Here is an 18017-nt window from a genome sequence, read left to right as displayed (position 1 = left end):
CTATTTGATCATTTAGGCGAACCGGCAGGCGGAAGGGAAATTCCCATGTATAATCAATTTTGCGTTGTTGCAGCACAGACAGAAGGGGGCGCAGGGCTTTTCAATAGTGTAAGGCGTGAAAGGTCTGATAGGATTTGTATGGGGGTACCCTGTTATTGCACTTGACCAGCCTCCCCAGCCTTTTGCATGATGATCGCTTTCTTTTTATAGTGATGCACCCGACATATGGCATCTCTTGTTCTGTCAGAATCGGTAGGTTTCGGTCCCAATGCGCGATGAGCCCTGTCAAGTTCCAAAGGTGTATCTTGGGGGACTACCAGAAGAGTATTGAAAATGGAATGTAGAGTGCTGTCCAGGTCCTTAGAAGCCACTGTTTCAGGAAGACCTCTCACTCTAACATTATTACGCCTTCCTCTATTTTCCATATCATCCAGCATGTCGGCGAGATATTGTAACTGAAAAGTGTGAGATTCTGAGACAAAGTCCTGTGCATCTTGTTTAGCTGCCACAGCCACTATAGATTGCTCTATCTCTTACACTTTTTCTCCCAGAGAGAGCATTTCTGTTTCAATATTATTAACCTCTGCCCTGTATACTTTCTCTAATATGGAGATATATGATTCCATATCGTCTTTGGTAGGTATGGAAGAGAGTCGTGCGTGAAGGTCCCTCAGCTCTGTGAAGGTAGATTTCTCTACTACATGTTGTGGAGTAATGTGGGTCACATTTTTAGATTTTCCCGTGAGGGATACAGGGGAAGCCATGTGAGTTGGAGGGCTGTAAATACAGGACTCATATAACTGAGAGTTCTCCCACTCCTCCCCGCTCAGTTCATCTGAAGCAGATTGAATGATGGCGGTTTCCCGCGCTTCAGGCAACGAGCCGCATGACGATGGCGCGGGTGTCACTTGCATTGGCTTCATCCCTGTTACATTTGTCGTCAGCTCTGCAGAGCATGACGCCTCTCCATCCTGATCAGCAGGGCCTCTGAATGAGCGTCGGACGCGGTGGTTTCTGCGCGTTCATCTGTAGGGGACTCCCAGGAAAATCGTGCAGGAGGTAAGTGTTGCGATCCCACGCTTAGGAATCTCTCAATGCCTTGCGACTGAGTGGATTCTAGCTGATTAAGGGTTGCCTGTGTACTTTTCTTTTTTCTCACCACCATTTTGAGGAGTGCAGCGATGTTGGAGATATAGGTAAGGGTCTCTCAAGAAATCCAGAGGCAGGAGCCGAGATGATGTGCGTCTCTACTCCTCCATGGCCAGGCCACGCCCCTTGGCAACACCCCATATGTGCCCAAAAAATTATGTATGGGCGCACAGCAGGGCTCTAGAGTCAAACAGGAACATATGGATTTTGCTGACCTGAATTGGCAGACATTGATTTTAGGTGCCATGTCGCATTTAAAAGATTCCTGAGGTCCCCAGAAATTAAAAACCCCAAGAAGTGACCTCATTTTGGAAAGAGCACCCCCGTACGAATATTTTAAGTGGTGGAAAGGGTACTTTTCAGCAAACAGGTGTCTCATAGAAGGCAGAAACACTTGTTAAAGGATTTCAAAGCACACATTTGTGAAAAAATAAATTACTAGCAGACTCCATTTTTCCCCCACAAGGGGTTAAAGGAGAAAATGCACTCCAGTATGTGTTCCCCATTTTCTCCCCATTCAGGAAACACCCCATATGTGCTTGTAGCCTGCTGTATGGGCGCACAGCAGGGCTCAGAATGGGAAGAACACCGTGTTGCTTTTGGAGGGCAGATTTTGCTGGAATAATTTTCAGGCACCATGTCGCATTTGAAGACACCCTGAGGCCCCCCGACAGTGAAAACCACAAAAACGAGGCTCTAAGTGTGCCAGAACATAAAAGGAAATTGAAGAAATGCCCCATTTTATAAAAAGACACCCTTCAATGTATTCATCTAGAGGTATAATGGGAATTTTTAAGATTTTTTTTTTTTTTGGGGGGGGGGGGGGGGAAGCCATTGGATTGCCAAATGGAAAAATGCTAAACTGAAAATGTCTTCCCATGGATTAATTAGGAAATGAATTAAATTTACTTAATGGATATCAGTGGAGGTGTGATAAACTTGAAAGCATTCTCCAATGCAGAGGCCCGGTTTAGAGGGGCAGGTCCCACAGTAGTGAGTAGTGTCTTTCCAAATCCCTCTAACCGAGCAAACTCGACACCTTTTTTGAATCGCCTTTTTATTCTGTGGTGCCCATGTATTATTCTTGAGACCCCAGAAGCACTGCTGACTGAAATACTGCCCTCTCCTTCCTGAACGCCAAAAATTCTTTTTTTAATTCTTTTTTTCCTGAAATTCCAAGAAGGTCCCCCCAGGACCTGCTGTTCTATGGATGACAAAGGCATTATATAGTGACACTTGGGTTTGATTTGATGCCTGGAGTGGATGTAAATTCAGGCACCTAGGGAACATAGTAATCTGTGGGGACCCATGAAGAGTCACTTGTACGGGGCTGTGACTGCGCACTACCGCTAGGACGCCTACGAGGGGGTTCATCATTAGATGAATCATTTGAGAAAGATGAAACTAAAAATGTCACTTCATCTCCACTGTTGGAGTGAGTGTCCTCAAAAAGCACGGCATATGCCTCTTCAGCAGTGAAAAGCCATTTAGTCATTTTAAACTGTAAACTAACGTAGATTTTATTTTTATTTTTTAACAGCGAACTAAAATCCGGTATATCGTTTAGGATAAAAACTCCCTGAGTCACTTGGCAGTTATTGACAGGTGTCACAGGTAGCATAGATGGCTGGGGATGAGCCTCAGGAGGCTGAAAATGATATACAGGGGTCTAGTATGGGGCACAGAGTAGTGCCAATATCCTTATTGCGGCAGAAAAGGGGTTAATTAATGTATTATTTTACTGTTATAGGTGGCACAAATCCACATGGGGCATAGGAGACTTATATTTTACAGAATGGTGCCACTCAAGCACAGGACACCAGTATGTACACACAGAAGGATGGCACACATAGTGACAGGGTTATTTAAAAAAAAATATTATGTAACTTGGGAGTGTGTGACAGGTGTCTTGACGGACGGACAGGCTGGTGTGACAGGTGTCTTGACGGACGGACAGGCTGGTGTGACAGGTGTCTTGATGGATGGACAGGCTGGCGTGACAGGTGTCTTGACGGACGGATAGACTGGAGTGACAGGTGTCTTGATGGACGGACAGGCTGGAGTGACAAGTGTCTTGACGGACGGACAGGCTGGAGTGACTGGTGTCTTGACGGACGGATAGACTGGAGTGACAGGTTTCTTGACGGACGGATAGACTGGAGTGACAGATTTCTTGATGGACGGACAGGTTGGAGTGACAAGTGTCTTGACGGACGGACAGGCTGGAGTGACAGGTTTCTTGACGGACGGATAGACTGGAGTGACAGGTTTCTTGATGGACGGACAGGTTGGAGTGACAAGTGTCTTGACGGACGGACAGGCTGGAGTGACAGGTGTCTTGACGGACGGATAGACTAGAGATACTGTTGTCTTGACGGACGGATAGACTGGAGAGACAGGTTTCTTGACGGACGGATAGGTTGGAGTGACAAGTGTCTTGACGGACGGACAGGCTGGAGTGACAGGTGTCTTGACGGACGGATAGACTGGAGTGACAGGTGTCTTGACGGACAGGCTGGAGTGACAAGTGTCTTGACGGACGGACAGGCTGGAGTGACAGGTGTCTTGACTGACGGACAGGCTGGAGTGATAGGTGTCTTGATGGACAGACAGGTGGAAGTGACAGGTGTTTTGACAGACAGACAGGCTGGAGTGACAGGTGTCTGGATGAGGTGATGATGACAGGACTGGACAGGACTGATCTGTCACTGACTGGGACAAATCAGGCACAGAACAGTGGCAAATTATGTGTGAGGCAGGGGATGAGGCACAGAACTGATGATGACAGATGACGGCTGATGACAGATGAAGCACAGAACTGATCTGTGTCACTGATTGGGGCACAGAAGACGTTTTGAGACTGAAGGGGTTAAAACGTTTGTGGTGAGTGGATTCTGACAAAGCTCCTTCTCTGATCGCTTCCCTGACAGGAATTGGGACGATCAGAGAAGGAGAGGACACACAGAAAAATCGTTATGTAGCTGGCTGATATTAGCGATGTGCTAGTGTCAGCAGAACATAACGGGATGACCTATATCTCCCTGCCTGCCGCCGTTCGCGCTAAATAATGACTTTTATAATATGCAAATAAGCCTCTAGGTGCTAGTGGGGCGTTGCTGCAGCACCTAGAGGCTCCGTCCTCTCACCGTTTGGCACGCCCATGTAAAGGTGATTGACATCCTCGGTCTCCTCTGTGCCCCGCAAATCCCGCGCCGTCCATTTTAGTATTAGGCGCAGGTGCAGTGAGTGAAGGAGGCTTGCCTGCTGCCGTCCTTCACTCACTGTGCCTGCCCCTAATACTAAAATGGACGGCGCAGGCGCAGGATTTGCGGGTCACGGAGGAGACCGAGGATGTCAATCACCTTTACAAGGGCGTGCCAAACTGAGAGGACGGAGCCTCTAGGTCAGTACTTGTGAACCTTTTAGAGACCAAGTGCCTAAAACTGCAACCAAATACCCAAATACCCACTTATTTATCGCAAAGTGCCGACACGGCAATTTAACCTAAATACCAATATAATATATCTTTCATGTCCTTTATCATTTATCTATAATAGATTAATAGCCTACATTTAATGCGCTGCCTGTGCTGTTCATAGTGTGTCCTGGGGATGATGCCATAGACTTTTTCCAGGGCGTGGGTGCCCATATAGAGGGCTCTGAGTGCCGCCTCTGGCACCCGTGCCATAGGTTCGCCATCACTGCTCTAGGTGCTGCAGCAACGCCCCACTTGCACCTAGAGGCTCATTTGCATATTATAAAAGTCATTATTTAGCGCGAACGGCGGCAGGCAGGGAGATATAAGTCATCCCGTTATGTTCTGCTGACACTAGCACATCGCTAATATCAGCCAGCTACATAACGATTTTTCTGATGACAGAAACCCTTTAAATGTAGATAACTGTGGGGTCAGAACCAAAGGCTACTGTTTAACACTGTATTTCGACATGGCTAAAATCGATGTAATACTTGGCAGAGATTTGATAAGGGCTCTCCTAGGTTAAGAGTATCTACTATTCCTTGATCTTTTAAAGCACCACATGTTTTCAGTAGCGTCCAAAAGCAGATTGCAGTCATAGGAAATGGGAGAAGAAATACTAAATTTAACAAAATATGTATTTTTCTTCTTTTTTACTTCAAGGCAAAAAAACAACAATTGTGTGTAGCAGCGTACAGTATGTGTTGTGTCTATCTTACAAGGAGGCTTGCTTACCTTCCAGATAATAGAGCTCCACCTACTTGGCGATCTCTGTATCTGAAAATCATCATCATATTCCCATATTGAAGCTGTGCAGTCCTCATAAAATTGGTGCAGATAGGACCGAACTCCATAGCGATGGTAACCTCCTTCAGGAGTATTTTGTGACTGCTTGGACCCACAGATGTCAGCGCACGCACTCATCCTTACGAACTGAAATAAAAAACATTTAGGGAATATTGTATGAAAAAAATCATTTTATTCACGTATAGGTTTTTACATTAGACTGTGGATATATAGTAGGAGTAAGGCCCCATTCACATGTACTAGTTGTGTCCGGGCCGGGGGTTGGACATGACTGATAGATGTGTGCTACACGTCAGTGCACAGACTTATCCACTGATAGCTCCAGACAGGAATACGCTTCATGCAGCGTTTTTCTGTCTGGCGCAATTTGACAACTGGCGTCGTGAATATGAAGGATCCCATAGAAAACTATGGCGTGAGTTCTAGCTTCAGTTTCCCTCTGGTGTTTTCTACACCTCGCCGGACTGGCGCATATATGTGAAGCTGGCCTTATATAGTTCTGTACCGGAGACTCCTACACATCTATGTATAATCAGACCCCTGTCAGAAGACCCTAACTTCCTGGGTGCCTCTGACAACTGGGCTCTAGCAGGAAGTCTTTTCACCGGGGCTATCATTTCCATGAATTTAAAACTTTTTCCCCACTACACTTTTAAAAGTAACCACTGTTTTAGGTTGGGTTCCAAGGATCCCTGGCAGGGGCAGACTGGGAACTTAAAGTGGCCCTGGAAAAACTAAAAGTGGCCCTATTTTGTAGTCGAACCTAAATTGGCAGAAGGCAGGTTCAACACAAGTAGGCGGGCCCAGTAATATTATATTTTGGCACATTATACAACCCCAGTAATGCAGAATACCACAGTGCATCACAAAATACAGCCCCACCAGAGCCAAATACCACAGTACAGCACAATATACTGCCCCACCAGAGCCGAATACCAAAGTACAGCACAATATACTGCCCCAGCAGAACCAAATAGCAAAGTACAGCACAATATACTGCCCCAGCAGAACCAAATAGCAAAGTACAGCACAATATACTGCCCCAGCAAAGCCAAATACCACAGTACAGCACAATATACTGCCCAAGCAGAACCAAATACCACAGTACAGCACAATATACTGCCCCACCAGAGCCGAATACCACAGTACAGCACAATATAGTGCCCCAGCAGAACCAAATAGCAAAGTACAGCACAATATACTGCCTTACCAGGGCCGAATACCACAGTACAGCACAATATACTGCCCCAGCAGAACCAAATACCACAGTACAGCAAAATATACTGCCCCAGCAGAACTAAATACCACAGTACAGCAGAATATACTGCCCCAGCACAACCAAATACCACAGTACAACACAATATATAGCCCCAGCAGAACCAAATAGCATAGTACAGCACAATATACCGCCTCAGCAGCACAAAATACCTCCCCAAAAGTTGCCCCTCTGTGGCGCCAGGGTCTTTTTGTTTATGTTTTTACAGTGCTAGGCGGAGGCTTCCACCTAGCAGTGTTGCTGGTTACATCACCGGCACTGGGCCGGCTTTAGCGCTTCCCTAACCGTTTTAAAGGCTAGGGCAGCGCTAAAGACCACCCATTAGTGCCGGTGACGTCAACAGGCTCACTTCTAGGTGGAAGCCTCAGCCTAGCTTTCCCCATAGAAAGCTCAGTATGTCACCGGATCTCCAAAAAAAGCCTTTGCATGAAATGCTCTAGGGCTGCAGCTAACAATTATTAGAATAATCAATTAGTTGTCGATAATTTCTTCGATTAATCGGGAAAAAACACCAAAATGACAAAAAAAGGGGTTTATTTGATTTTACTTGAAAAATTATGTTCAAAGGCCATATTAAAACAAATTGTGGATGACACTGTTATGGGGAATCTGTGGATGACACGGTTATGGGGGATCTGTGGATGGCGCTGTTATGGGGGGGATCTGTGGATGATACTGTTATGGGGGATCTGTGGATGGCACTGTTATGGGGGATCTGTGGATGGCGCTGTTATGGGGGGGATCTGTGGATGACACTGTTATAGGGGATCTGTAGATGGCACTGTTATGGGGGATCTGTGGATGGCACTGTTATGGGAGATCTGTGGATGGCACTGTTATGGGGGATCTGTGGCTGGCACTGTTATGGGGGATCTGTGGATGGCACTGTTATAGGGGGGATCTATGGATGACACTGTTATGGGGGATCTGTGGATGACACTGTTATGGGGGATCTGTGGATGGCACTGTTATGGGGGATCTGTGGATGGCACTGTTATGGGGGATCTGTGGATGACACTGTTATGGGGGCTCTGTGGATGACACTGTTATAGGGGATCTGTGGATGGCACTGTTATGGGGGATCTGTGGCTGGCACTGTTATGGGGGGATCTGTGGATGGCACTGTTATGGGGGATCTGTGGATGACACTGTTATGGGGGATCTGTGGATGGCACTGTTATGCGGGATCTGTGGATGGCACTGTTATGAGGGATCTGTGGATGGCACTGTTATGAGGGATCTGTGGATGGCACTGTTATGGGGGGATCTGTGGATGGCACTGTTATGGGGGATCTGTGGATGGCACTGTTATGGGGGATCTGTGGATGGCGCTGTTAATGGGGATCTGTGGATGCACTGCTATGGGGGGGATCTGTGGATGCACTGTTATGGGGGATCTGTGGATGACACTGTTATGGGGGATCTGTGGATTACACTGTTATGGGGGATCTGTGGATTACACTGTTATGGGGGGATCTGTGGATGGCACTGTTATGGAGGGGATCTGTGGATGGCACTGTTATGGGAGGGGGATTTTTGGATGGCACTGTTATGGGGAGGGGGACCTGTGGATGACACTGTTATGGGGAGGGGGACCAGTGGATGACACTGTTATGAAGGGGATCTGTGGATGACCATGCTATGGGGGATCTATGGATAACACTATATAGCATTTTATGCTATATGTGTCATCCACAGATGCCCCCCATAACTGTGCCATCCACAGATCCCCCATAACAGTGCCATCCACAGATCCCCAACCCCATAACAGCCCTGGCCCGGCAGTAACCTTTACTTTAACTTTAAATCAGCGCATCTTTATTACCTTACAATGAAGCTCCAGTAACAGGCACTGCTCTGCCCACTTTATGAATGAAGCAGGCGCGTCACGTGAGTAAGTGACGTTACGCCGCCGCCCGCTCTGCCTGTTACTGGAGCTTCATTGTAAGGTAATAAAGATGCGCTGATTTAAAGTTAAAGTAAACCGCCCGCTCCCGCCCGCATAGCAACGAATCGGCCGATTATTCGATAACGGGATTCGTCAACAACGAATCCCGTTATCGAATATTATCGATAACTTTGATTAATCGTTGCAGCCCGAAAATGCTCAGATGCTCATATCAAGGGAATGTCTGGGTGAAAACAGAGATATGTCCAGGTTCAGCTCTGAACCCGGAGAAACCCTTAAAATTCAGGAGGGGAGCATCAGATTATTACTTCCAACGGCTGGCGGCCGTGAGGTGACCCCTTGTGCACCAGTCCACCGGGAAATTTCCCTTTAGGGTCTATGGCCAGTCCACCCATGATCCCTGGGTTCTACAAGGGAGAAAGGCTCCCCAACATGAGTATTATTTTTAAAGGATAAAAGCGGTCAAATATGACCATTCTCCACCCTATTTATTTCTGCTTGTGCTTAGGCTGTAGGATTAGTAATTGGTGGTAGTGCAGTTAAGGTATGTAACCTGGTCAGTGAGACCAATGGATAAATGAAATAGTGAAGAGATAAAAATATGTCTTCAAAGCTGTATTTGCTTCTTTTTGCAAACTCCTCCTATATTAAACTGTCCATAGTAGCCGAATAGGGCAATAAAAAAAAGAAACTAGAACTGAAGTTGCTTGCAATGGTCAATGATGTCTCTTTTCCCTTGTAAAAGTTGTAATACATAAAGTCCATTGAGTGCAATAATAATGCTTATTGCCATGGAAAAAATGTGGTTCATCATGAGACATCATTGCAGTGACATTTGGAATAAAACATGAGACTTGAAATCTTAGTATCTGCATAAGACTGTCTGATAATATTCTTAGGTTAATAGGATTGATGATAGGGCGATGGGGCCTAATGCAGACATTTTTACTCAATGAATAGCATGAAAATTGCAAGGTTTTCTATATGATTTAATTGGGTCAATAAAATCACTATTCACGTACTGCCTTATGGTAAAAAAAAAGGGAGCAAATAGCATGCAACAAAGGTATAAACGTGTTGTTTTTCTACAATAATCTGTGACTTTTATTAAGAAAGATATCCAATTTCCCCCCTGTCCGCCATCACTCCAGTGCAGGTCCTCTGGCGGTTCACCTGGTCTTTGTTTACAAACAGCATGTGACCTATGTAGCCAATCAGTGGCCTGCCTTAGCTGTCACGTGCCATCCTCCTGCCAGTAGTATGGTACATGACCACTGATGCGCCAGCCTCCTGTAAACAAAGACTGGCAGGACCATAAGAGTGCCTGCACAGGACTGGCCTGGCCAGTAGTGTTTTTATTATTTTTTCTTTTATATTTTATTATAATATATATTTATTATACCCGCCTCTGCCTCTACTTTGGAAACCATGTTGAATCCCTTCCATTTAAAGACTAGGGGGGGGGGGGTCATTTATCAAACTGGTGTAACATAGAACTGCCTTATTGTCTCATAGCAACCATATTCCTCCTTTCATTTTCCAAAGGAGATGTCCAAAATGTAAGTTGGAATCTGATTGGTTGCTATGGGCAACTAAGCCAGTTCTACTTTACACCAGTTTGATAACTGACCCCCTACTTTTCATTAATTCCAGGTCACCCTAAGGCTACTTTCACACTTGCGGCAGAGTGATCCGGCAAGCAGTTCCGTCGCCGCAACTGCCTGCCGAATCCGGCAAAACGTATGCAAACTGATGGCATTTGTAAGACTGATCAGGATCCTGATCAGTCTTAAAAATGCATTGAAATGCCGGATATGTCTTTCCAGTGTCATCCGGCAAAACGAATCCGGCATTTATTTTTCCCACCTTCTTTTCGGTCTGCGAATGCGCAGACCGGAAGGACGGATCCGGCATTCCGGTATTTTGAATGCCGGATCCGGCACTAATACATTCCTATGGAAAAAAAATGCCGGATCCGGCATTCAGGCAAGTCTTCACTTTTTTTCGCTGGAGATAAAACCGTAGCATGCTGCGTTTTTATCTTTTGCCTGATCAGTCAAAAAGACTGAACTGAAGACATCCTGATGCATCCTGAACGGATTACTCTCCATTCAGAATGCATGGGGATAAAACTGATCAGTTCTTTTCCGGTATTGAGCCCCTAGGACGGACCTCTATGCCGGAAAAGAAAAACGCAAGTGTGAAAGTACCCTAAAGAGCTGAGTGCTTCTTGCTCTGCAATGGTCGTGCACCATCATAGCCGCCCCTGGTGCAAGCGTTGGTTCAGAAGTGAAATACTGCCCTACGAGGCGTTTATGGCATATCATGTGGCTTTACCAGTAGTTTTCCTTATTCCTCCTTTATAAGTAATTAAGCCTCCTTAGCTTCTAAGATTTCATTAAAGCTGTAGTTGTATTCTCAAGGGTTCCATTCAGCACAATGTGCATTGCACTTAGTGGTATGAAGAAGAAAGTTACGGTAACTTTTAAAATACCTTTTAACTACATGAATCTTAATTGCTCCCTCAGGAGTGTACATCATATAGCCTCTAACCACTGTTTGCAGCTACTAGGTAGTGGAATTTCCTAAACAATTCTATGAACATATACCGGGGATTATCTTACAGGGTTGTGTTACTGGTGGATATGACTGATTTTAGATATCATGTTTTATCGTATAGTGCCGCTTGTGAAAAGTTTCTCTTATTTCGTGGGAAATAGTTTATCCTTCCACAATTGCGTAGCTACATCAACTCTGGATGAACTAAGTGTCCACAAGACATACATGACCACAAGGGCGTGTCCAGGTCAAACATCTGGGTGTACGGTCTACAGGCAAGGTCCAAGTGTTCCCCTGGTCCCTCCAAGAGGGTGTCACAAATCCCTAGATGTTATAATGGTTTTGGAAGCCACTTGGCAGTTTACAAAAACTGTCCCCGCTAGTAACTCTCAAGACGTGGCCCGTCTGATTCTTCACAGGGGTTATAGTACTCCCTTGGAATGTCTTCTAATGTCTTCTTCAGGTTGCTATGCTTGTGCCGAAATGTCATCAAAATCATTCTGACATATTCCACAATTTTTGGGAGTGTTCCCATTGGCAAGAGCTTTGGGATGCGGTTCAGTCTCATACCCTTAAGTGCTTTTCAAATCTCACTCAGTCTGACAGGACTAGATTGAGGAAGAGTGAGGGATTTACACAGCACAACTGTCAGGTCAATTATTGGGAATGAATGGTGATTCCCAGTGTAAAGGTGTCGCAGATCTCTTGATGAAAGAGCAAAACGCTCATTCGTGGGGTGAAATGATCTTTCATGGGGACATCTCAATCACTTCTGGGCAGCAGATCGTACTGTGTAAATGCAGTTATAAATCACTCATCTCCATACAGTAGAGGTGATTGCTGCATGGAAATTTGGCTCTTTCCTCGACTCATAAGCAGGCAGTTATTGGGAAGAACCGGTCCCTTCATAATAATTGACTGTTTGGTCGGCGCATCCCATGATCATATGTGCCCACATTGCTGAGAACAATGATGTTTTGATATATGAAAAAGAGGCTCTAGGAGCAACGGGGGCGTTGTTGTTACACCTACAGCCTTAGCTCTCTCTGCAACTGTCGTGCCCCCTGCACTTTGATTGACAGGACCAGGCAGTGTAAATGTGATCACAACTGGTCCTGTCAATCAAAGTGCAGAGGGTGCAGCAGTTGTAAAGAGAGCGGAGCCTCTAGGTGTAACGGTAACGCCCTCGTTGCTCCTAGAGGCTCATTTAAATATATTAAAACATCATTTTTCTCAGTAATGAAGACACATATGGACATGGGACCAACACAGATTTCTTCAGCTGCCAAGTACACATGTAACAGGTCATCCAGTGTCATAGGTACAAATCTGCTAACAGATGCCCTTTAAACGCTAAATGTTAAAGCTTTTGGTGTTTTTCTGGCTTTTTGGTATCTGCTTCTCTATTGGGAAAAATACCAGAAAAAAACATGATTCACACAGTTCTTTACATTTAAAAATCCCGCTAAAAAAAGCATGTGGCATAGAATAAATGTAAGCAGTTTCTAGTGTGCAAAAAAACCAGAGCAAATTTGTGTGTAGGGGCCTTATGGTGAACAACGTCAGTACTGACCCTGAACAATGCACCAACCCCTGCCCTCACCTAGGTTATATTTCCAAGATGGATCTGTTATGCGCAGGGGCCTCTTAATAAATTTGGCGGATCTTCCCTGCAGTCCATGTGCCAGAAGTTTTAATCTGCACCAGTCACGAGCCAGATTTTTCTGACGGGTCACAGGAAGCCACACCACGTCTTGTTAAGCTTTTGAAAAGTTCCCAGAAGATTGAGAAGTTTCAAATCTGGTGCAAATATGGCATGTGCCACAATATACAACTTTTTTACACCACAAAAGTGTCAATAAATGTGCCCCAGTGAGCTTTGAGAACCTTAAAGGGGTTCTCTGGGATTTACATATTGATGACTATTCTCAGGGGAGGTCATAAATATAGAATAGCAGGGGTCTGACTCTTGGCCCCCCCGCCGATCAGCTTTTGGAGGAGGCCGCAGTGCTCCCATGAGTGCCGCGGACTCCGCACAGCATACCAAGTCCACTGCATAGCGGCCGTGCTTGGTATTACAGCTCAGCCCCATTCATTTGGAGCTGAGCCACAACTAGGCCATATGACTAAAGAACGTGGTGTCACATATGCTAGGAAGAGGCATAAGTGCTCATGAAGCAACGTGGCCTCTTCATATAGCTTCATACTGATGAGCTATCTTAGAGGACCCCTTTAAATGGTTTGTGCAGGAGTTTTTAATGGCTGCTGAAAGTTTGCAGTGTAGTTCCTGTACCATTGTGGCCCTCCATGCTGTATGAAATATATGCTTATTTCCATTGGAGCTCACTGACCCTAATGCAAAATCTGTCATAGGGTCCTGTCAACCAAGTGCTATTCATAATACTGGTAAAAAGAAAAAGAAAACAAAACGAGCGGCACTCACCGTTGATAGGCAGGTTACTTTATTCCATGGCAGGAGGGGGGTGCAAGGGTTGCAGATACAGCAGCAAATAAGCAACAGCCGTTTCGCGCGTGTATGCGCTTCTTCTGGAAAAGCCAGAAGAAGCGCATACACGCGCGAAACGGCTGTTGCTTATTTGCTGCTGTATCTGCAACCCTTGCACCCCCCTCCTGCCATGGAATAAAGTAACCTGCCTATCAACGGTGAGTGCCGCTCGTTTTGTTTTCTTTTTCTTTTTATCACATATGCTCACTGCAGCTACAAGCTGAGCACCTCCGTGAGGCACCACTCCTCGGCAGTCGCATCCTGACAATTTTAGGTTTGGTGTAGTGCCACTGGTTATCTGCTCTACATTTTACATGCTATTCATAATACTGGTGTCTCCTTCTGTGGCACAGGGGCCTCTGGGCTCCCTAAGGTACTGGAACCTGTTGCTGCTACCTCTGCACCCCTGGTTCCAGATACATGTCCTGTGTCTGTTACCTCTGCACCCCTGGTTCCAGATACATGTCCTGTGCCTGCTATCTCTGCACCCCTGGTTCCAGATACATGTCCTGTGTCTGTTATCTCTGCACCCCTGGTTCCAGACACATGTCCTGTGACTGTTACCTCTGCACCCCTGGTTCCAGATACATGTCCTGTGTCTGTTACCTCTGCACCTCTGGTTCCAGATACATGTCCTGTGTCTGCTATCTCTGCACCCCTGGTTCCAGATACATGTCCTGTGTCTGCTATCTCTGCACCCCTGGTTCCAGATACATGTCCTGTGACTGCTATCTCTGCACCCCTGGTTCCAGATACATGTCCTGTGACTGCTATCTCTGCACCCCTGGTTCCAGGTACATGTCCTGTGTCTGCTATCTCTGCACCCCTGGTTCCAGATACATGTCCTGTGCCTGTTACCTCTGCACCCCTGGTTCCAGATACATGTCCTGTGTCTGCTACCTCTGCACCCCTGGTTCCAGATACATGTCCTGTGCCTGTTACCTCTGCACCCCTGGTTCCAGATACATGTCCTGTGTCTGCTATCTCTGCACCCCTGGTTCCAGACACATGTCCTGTGACTGTTACCTCTGCACCCCTGGTTCCAGATACATGTCCTGTGTCTGTTACCTCTGCACCTCTGGTTCCAGACACATGTCCTGTGCCTGTTACCTCTGCACCCCTGGTTCCAGATACATATTCTGTGCCTGCTATCTCTGCACCCCTGGTTCCAGATACGTGTCCTGTGTCTGGTACCTCTGCACCCCTGGTTCCAGATACATGTCCTGTGCCTGCTACCTCTGCACCCCTGGTTCCAGATACATGTCCTGTGTCTGGTACCTCTGCACCCCTGGTTCCAGATACATATTCTGTGCCTGCTATCTCTGCACCCCTGGTTCCAGATACGTGTCCTGTGTCTGCTACCTCTGCACCCCTGGTTCCAGAAACGTGTCCTGTGTCTGTTACCTCTGCACCCCTGGTTCCAGATACATGTCCTGTGACTGATACCTCTGCACTCCTAGTCCAGATAAATGTCCTGTGACTGATACCTCTGCACCCCTGGTTCCAGATACATGTCCTGTGTCTGCTACCTCTGCACCCCTGGTTCCAGATAAATGTCCTGTGTCTGCTACCTCTGCACCCCTGGTTCCAGATACATGTCCTGTGTCTGCTACCTCTGCACCCCTGGTTCCAGATACATGTCCTGTGTCTGTTACCTCTGCACCCCTGGTTTCAGATACATGTCCTGTGTCTGCTACCTCTGCACCCCTGGTTCCAGATACATGTCCTGTGTCTGCTACCTCTGCACCCCTGGTTTCAGATACATGTCCTGTGTCTGCTACCTCTGCACTCCTGGTTCCAGATACATATTCTGTGCCTGCTACCTCTGCACCCCTGGTTCCAGATACATGTCCTGTGTCTGCTACCTCTGCACCCCTGGTTCTATATACATGTCCTGTGTCTGTTATCTCTGCACCCCTGGTTCCAGATAAATGTCCTGTGCCTGCTACCTCTGCACCCCTGGTTCCAGATACATGTCCTGTGTCTGTTACCTCTGCACCCCTGGTTCCAGATACATATTCTGTGCCTGCTACCTCTGCACCCCTGGTTCCAGATACATGTCCTGTGTCTGTTACCTCTGCACTCCTGGTTCCAGATACATGTCCTGTGTCTGTTACCTCTGCACCCCTGGTTCCAGATACATGTCCTGTGCCTGTTACCTCTGCACTCCTGGTTCCAGATACATGTCCTGTGTCTGTTACCTCTGCACCCCTGGTTCCAGATACATGTCCTATGTCTGCTACCTCTGCACCCCTGGTTCCAGATACATATTCTGTGCCTGCTACCTCTGCACCCCTAGTTCCAGATACATGTCCTGTGTCTGCTATCTCTGCATCCCTGGTTCCAGATACATGTCCTGTGACTGTTACCTCTGCACCCCTGGTTCCAGATACATGTCCTGTGACTGCTATCTCTGCACCCCTGGTTCCAGATACATGTCCTGTGACTGCTACCTCTGCACCACTGGTTCCAGATACATGTCCTGTGACTGATACCTCTGCACCCCTGGTTCCAGATACATGTCCTGTGTCTGCTACCTCTGCACCCCTGGTTCCAGATAAATGTCCTGTGTCTGCTACCTCTGCACCCCTGGTTCCAGATACATGTCCTGTGTCTGCTACCTCTGCACCCCTGGTTCCAGATACATGTCCTGTGTCTGCTACCTCTGCATCCCTGGTTCCAGATACATGTCCTGTGTCTGCTACCTCTGCACCCCTGGTTTCAGATACATGTCCTGTGTCTGCTACCTCTGCACCCCTGGTTCCAGATACATATTCTGTGCCTGCTACCTCTGCACCCCTGGTTCCAGATACATGTCCTGTGTCTGCTACCTCTGCACCCCTGGTTCTATATACATGTCCTGTGTCTGTTATCTCTGCACCCCTGGTTCCAGATAAATGTCCTGTGCCTGCTACCTCTGCACCCCTGGTTCCAGATACATGTCCTGTGTCTGTTACCTCTGCACCCCTGGTTCCAGATACATATTCTGTGCCTGCTACCTCTGCACCCCTGGTTCCAGATACATGTCCTGTGTCTGTTACCTCTGCACTCCTGGTTCCAGATACATGTCCTGTGTCTGTTACCTCTGCACCCCTGGTTCCAGATACATGTCCTGTGCCTGTTACCTCTGCACTCCTGGTTCCAGATACATGTCCTGTGTCTGTTACCTCTGCACCCCTGGTTCCAGATACATGTCCTATGTCTGCTACCTCTGCACCCCTGGTTCCAGATACATGTCCTATGTCTGCTACCTCTGCACCCCTGGTTCCAGATACATATTCTGTGCCTGCTACCTCTGCATCCCTAGTTCCAGATACATGTCCTGTGTCTGCTATCTCTGCATCCCTGGTTCCAGATACATGTCCTGTGACTGTTACCTCTGCACCCCTGGTTCCAGATACATGTCCTGTGACTGCTATCTCTGCACCCCTGGTTCCAGATACATGTCCTGTGACTGCTACCTCTGCACCACTGGTTCCAGATACATGTCCTGTGACTGATACCTCTGCACCCCTGGTTCCAGATAAATGTCCTGTGTCTGCTACCTCTGCACCCCTGGTTCCAGATACATGTCCTGTGACTGATACCTCTGCACCCCTGGTTCCAGATACATGTCCTGTGACTGATACATCTGCACTACTGGTTCCAGATACATGTCCTGTGTCTGCTACCTCTGCACCCCTGGTTCCAGATACATGTCCTGTGTCTGCTACCTCTGCACCCCTGGTTCCAGATACATGTCCTGTGCCTGCTACCTCTGCACCCCTGGTTCCAGGTAGCATCGCTAGTATATGACCCCATTGTTTATAGGTGTGGGTCCCATTGCTGGGACCCGCATCTATATCGGGAACGGAGCACCGCAAGGGGGTAGCTGTAGGACTCTGATCCGGCCACGGCCAAGGGTGCTCCTCATAGAAGAGAATGGGAGTGCACTATGCATGACCGGCCACCGCTCCCATTCACTTCTATGGGCCCGACAGAAATATATTATGTAATATATATTATTATTATTATATTATATATATATATTTTTGCCGGCCCCATAGAAAATAAATAAACTGTTACCTCTGCACCCCTGGTTCCAGATACATGTCCTGTGCCTGTTACCTCTGCACTCCTGGTTCCAGATACATGTCCTGTGTCTGTTACCTCTGCACCCCTGGTTCCAGATACATGTCCTATGTCTGCTACCTCTGCACCCCTGGTTCCAGATACATATTCTGTGCCTGCTACCTCTGCATCCCTAGTTCCAGATACATGTCCTGTGTCTGCTATCTCTGCATCCCTGGTTCCAGATACATGTCCTGTGACTGTTACCTCTGCACCCCTGGTT

The 18017-nt window shown here is 47.1% G+C and overlaps 1 protein-coding gene across 1 annotated transcript in view; it reads right to left on the bottom strand.

Annotated features, from left to right (window-relative positions):
- NRSN1 (neurensin 1) overlaps positions 1-18017 on the bottom strand; it is a 36592-nt gene that overhangs the window by 9840 nt on the left and 8735 nt on the right. The window contains exon 2 of the mRNA XM_040432439.1: positions 5363-5560. Coding sequence (XP_040288373.1) covers positions 5363-5551 — 189 coding nt within the window. The 5' untranslated portion in view covers positions 5552-5560. The remainder of the gene's footprint in view (positions 1-5362; positions 5561-18017) is intronic.

This window comes from Bufo bufo, chromosome 5, assembly GCF_905171765.1.
Source record: "Bufo bufo chromosome 5, aBufBuf1.1, whole genome shotgun sequence".
NCBI lineage: Eukaryota > Metazoa > Chordata > Amphibia > Anura > Bufonidae > Bufo > Bufo bufo.
The sequence above is the reverse complement of the archived record's forward strand: the minus strand, read 5'-3'. Positions and strand labels throughout refer to the sequence as shown.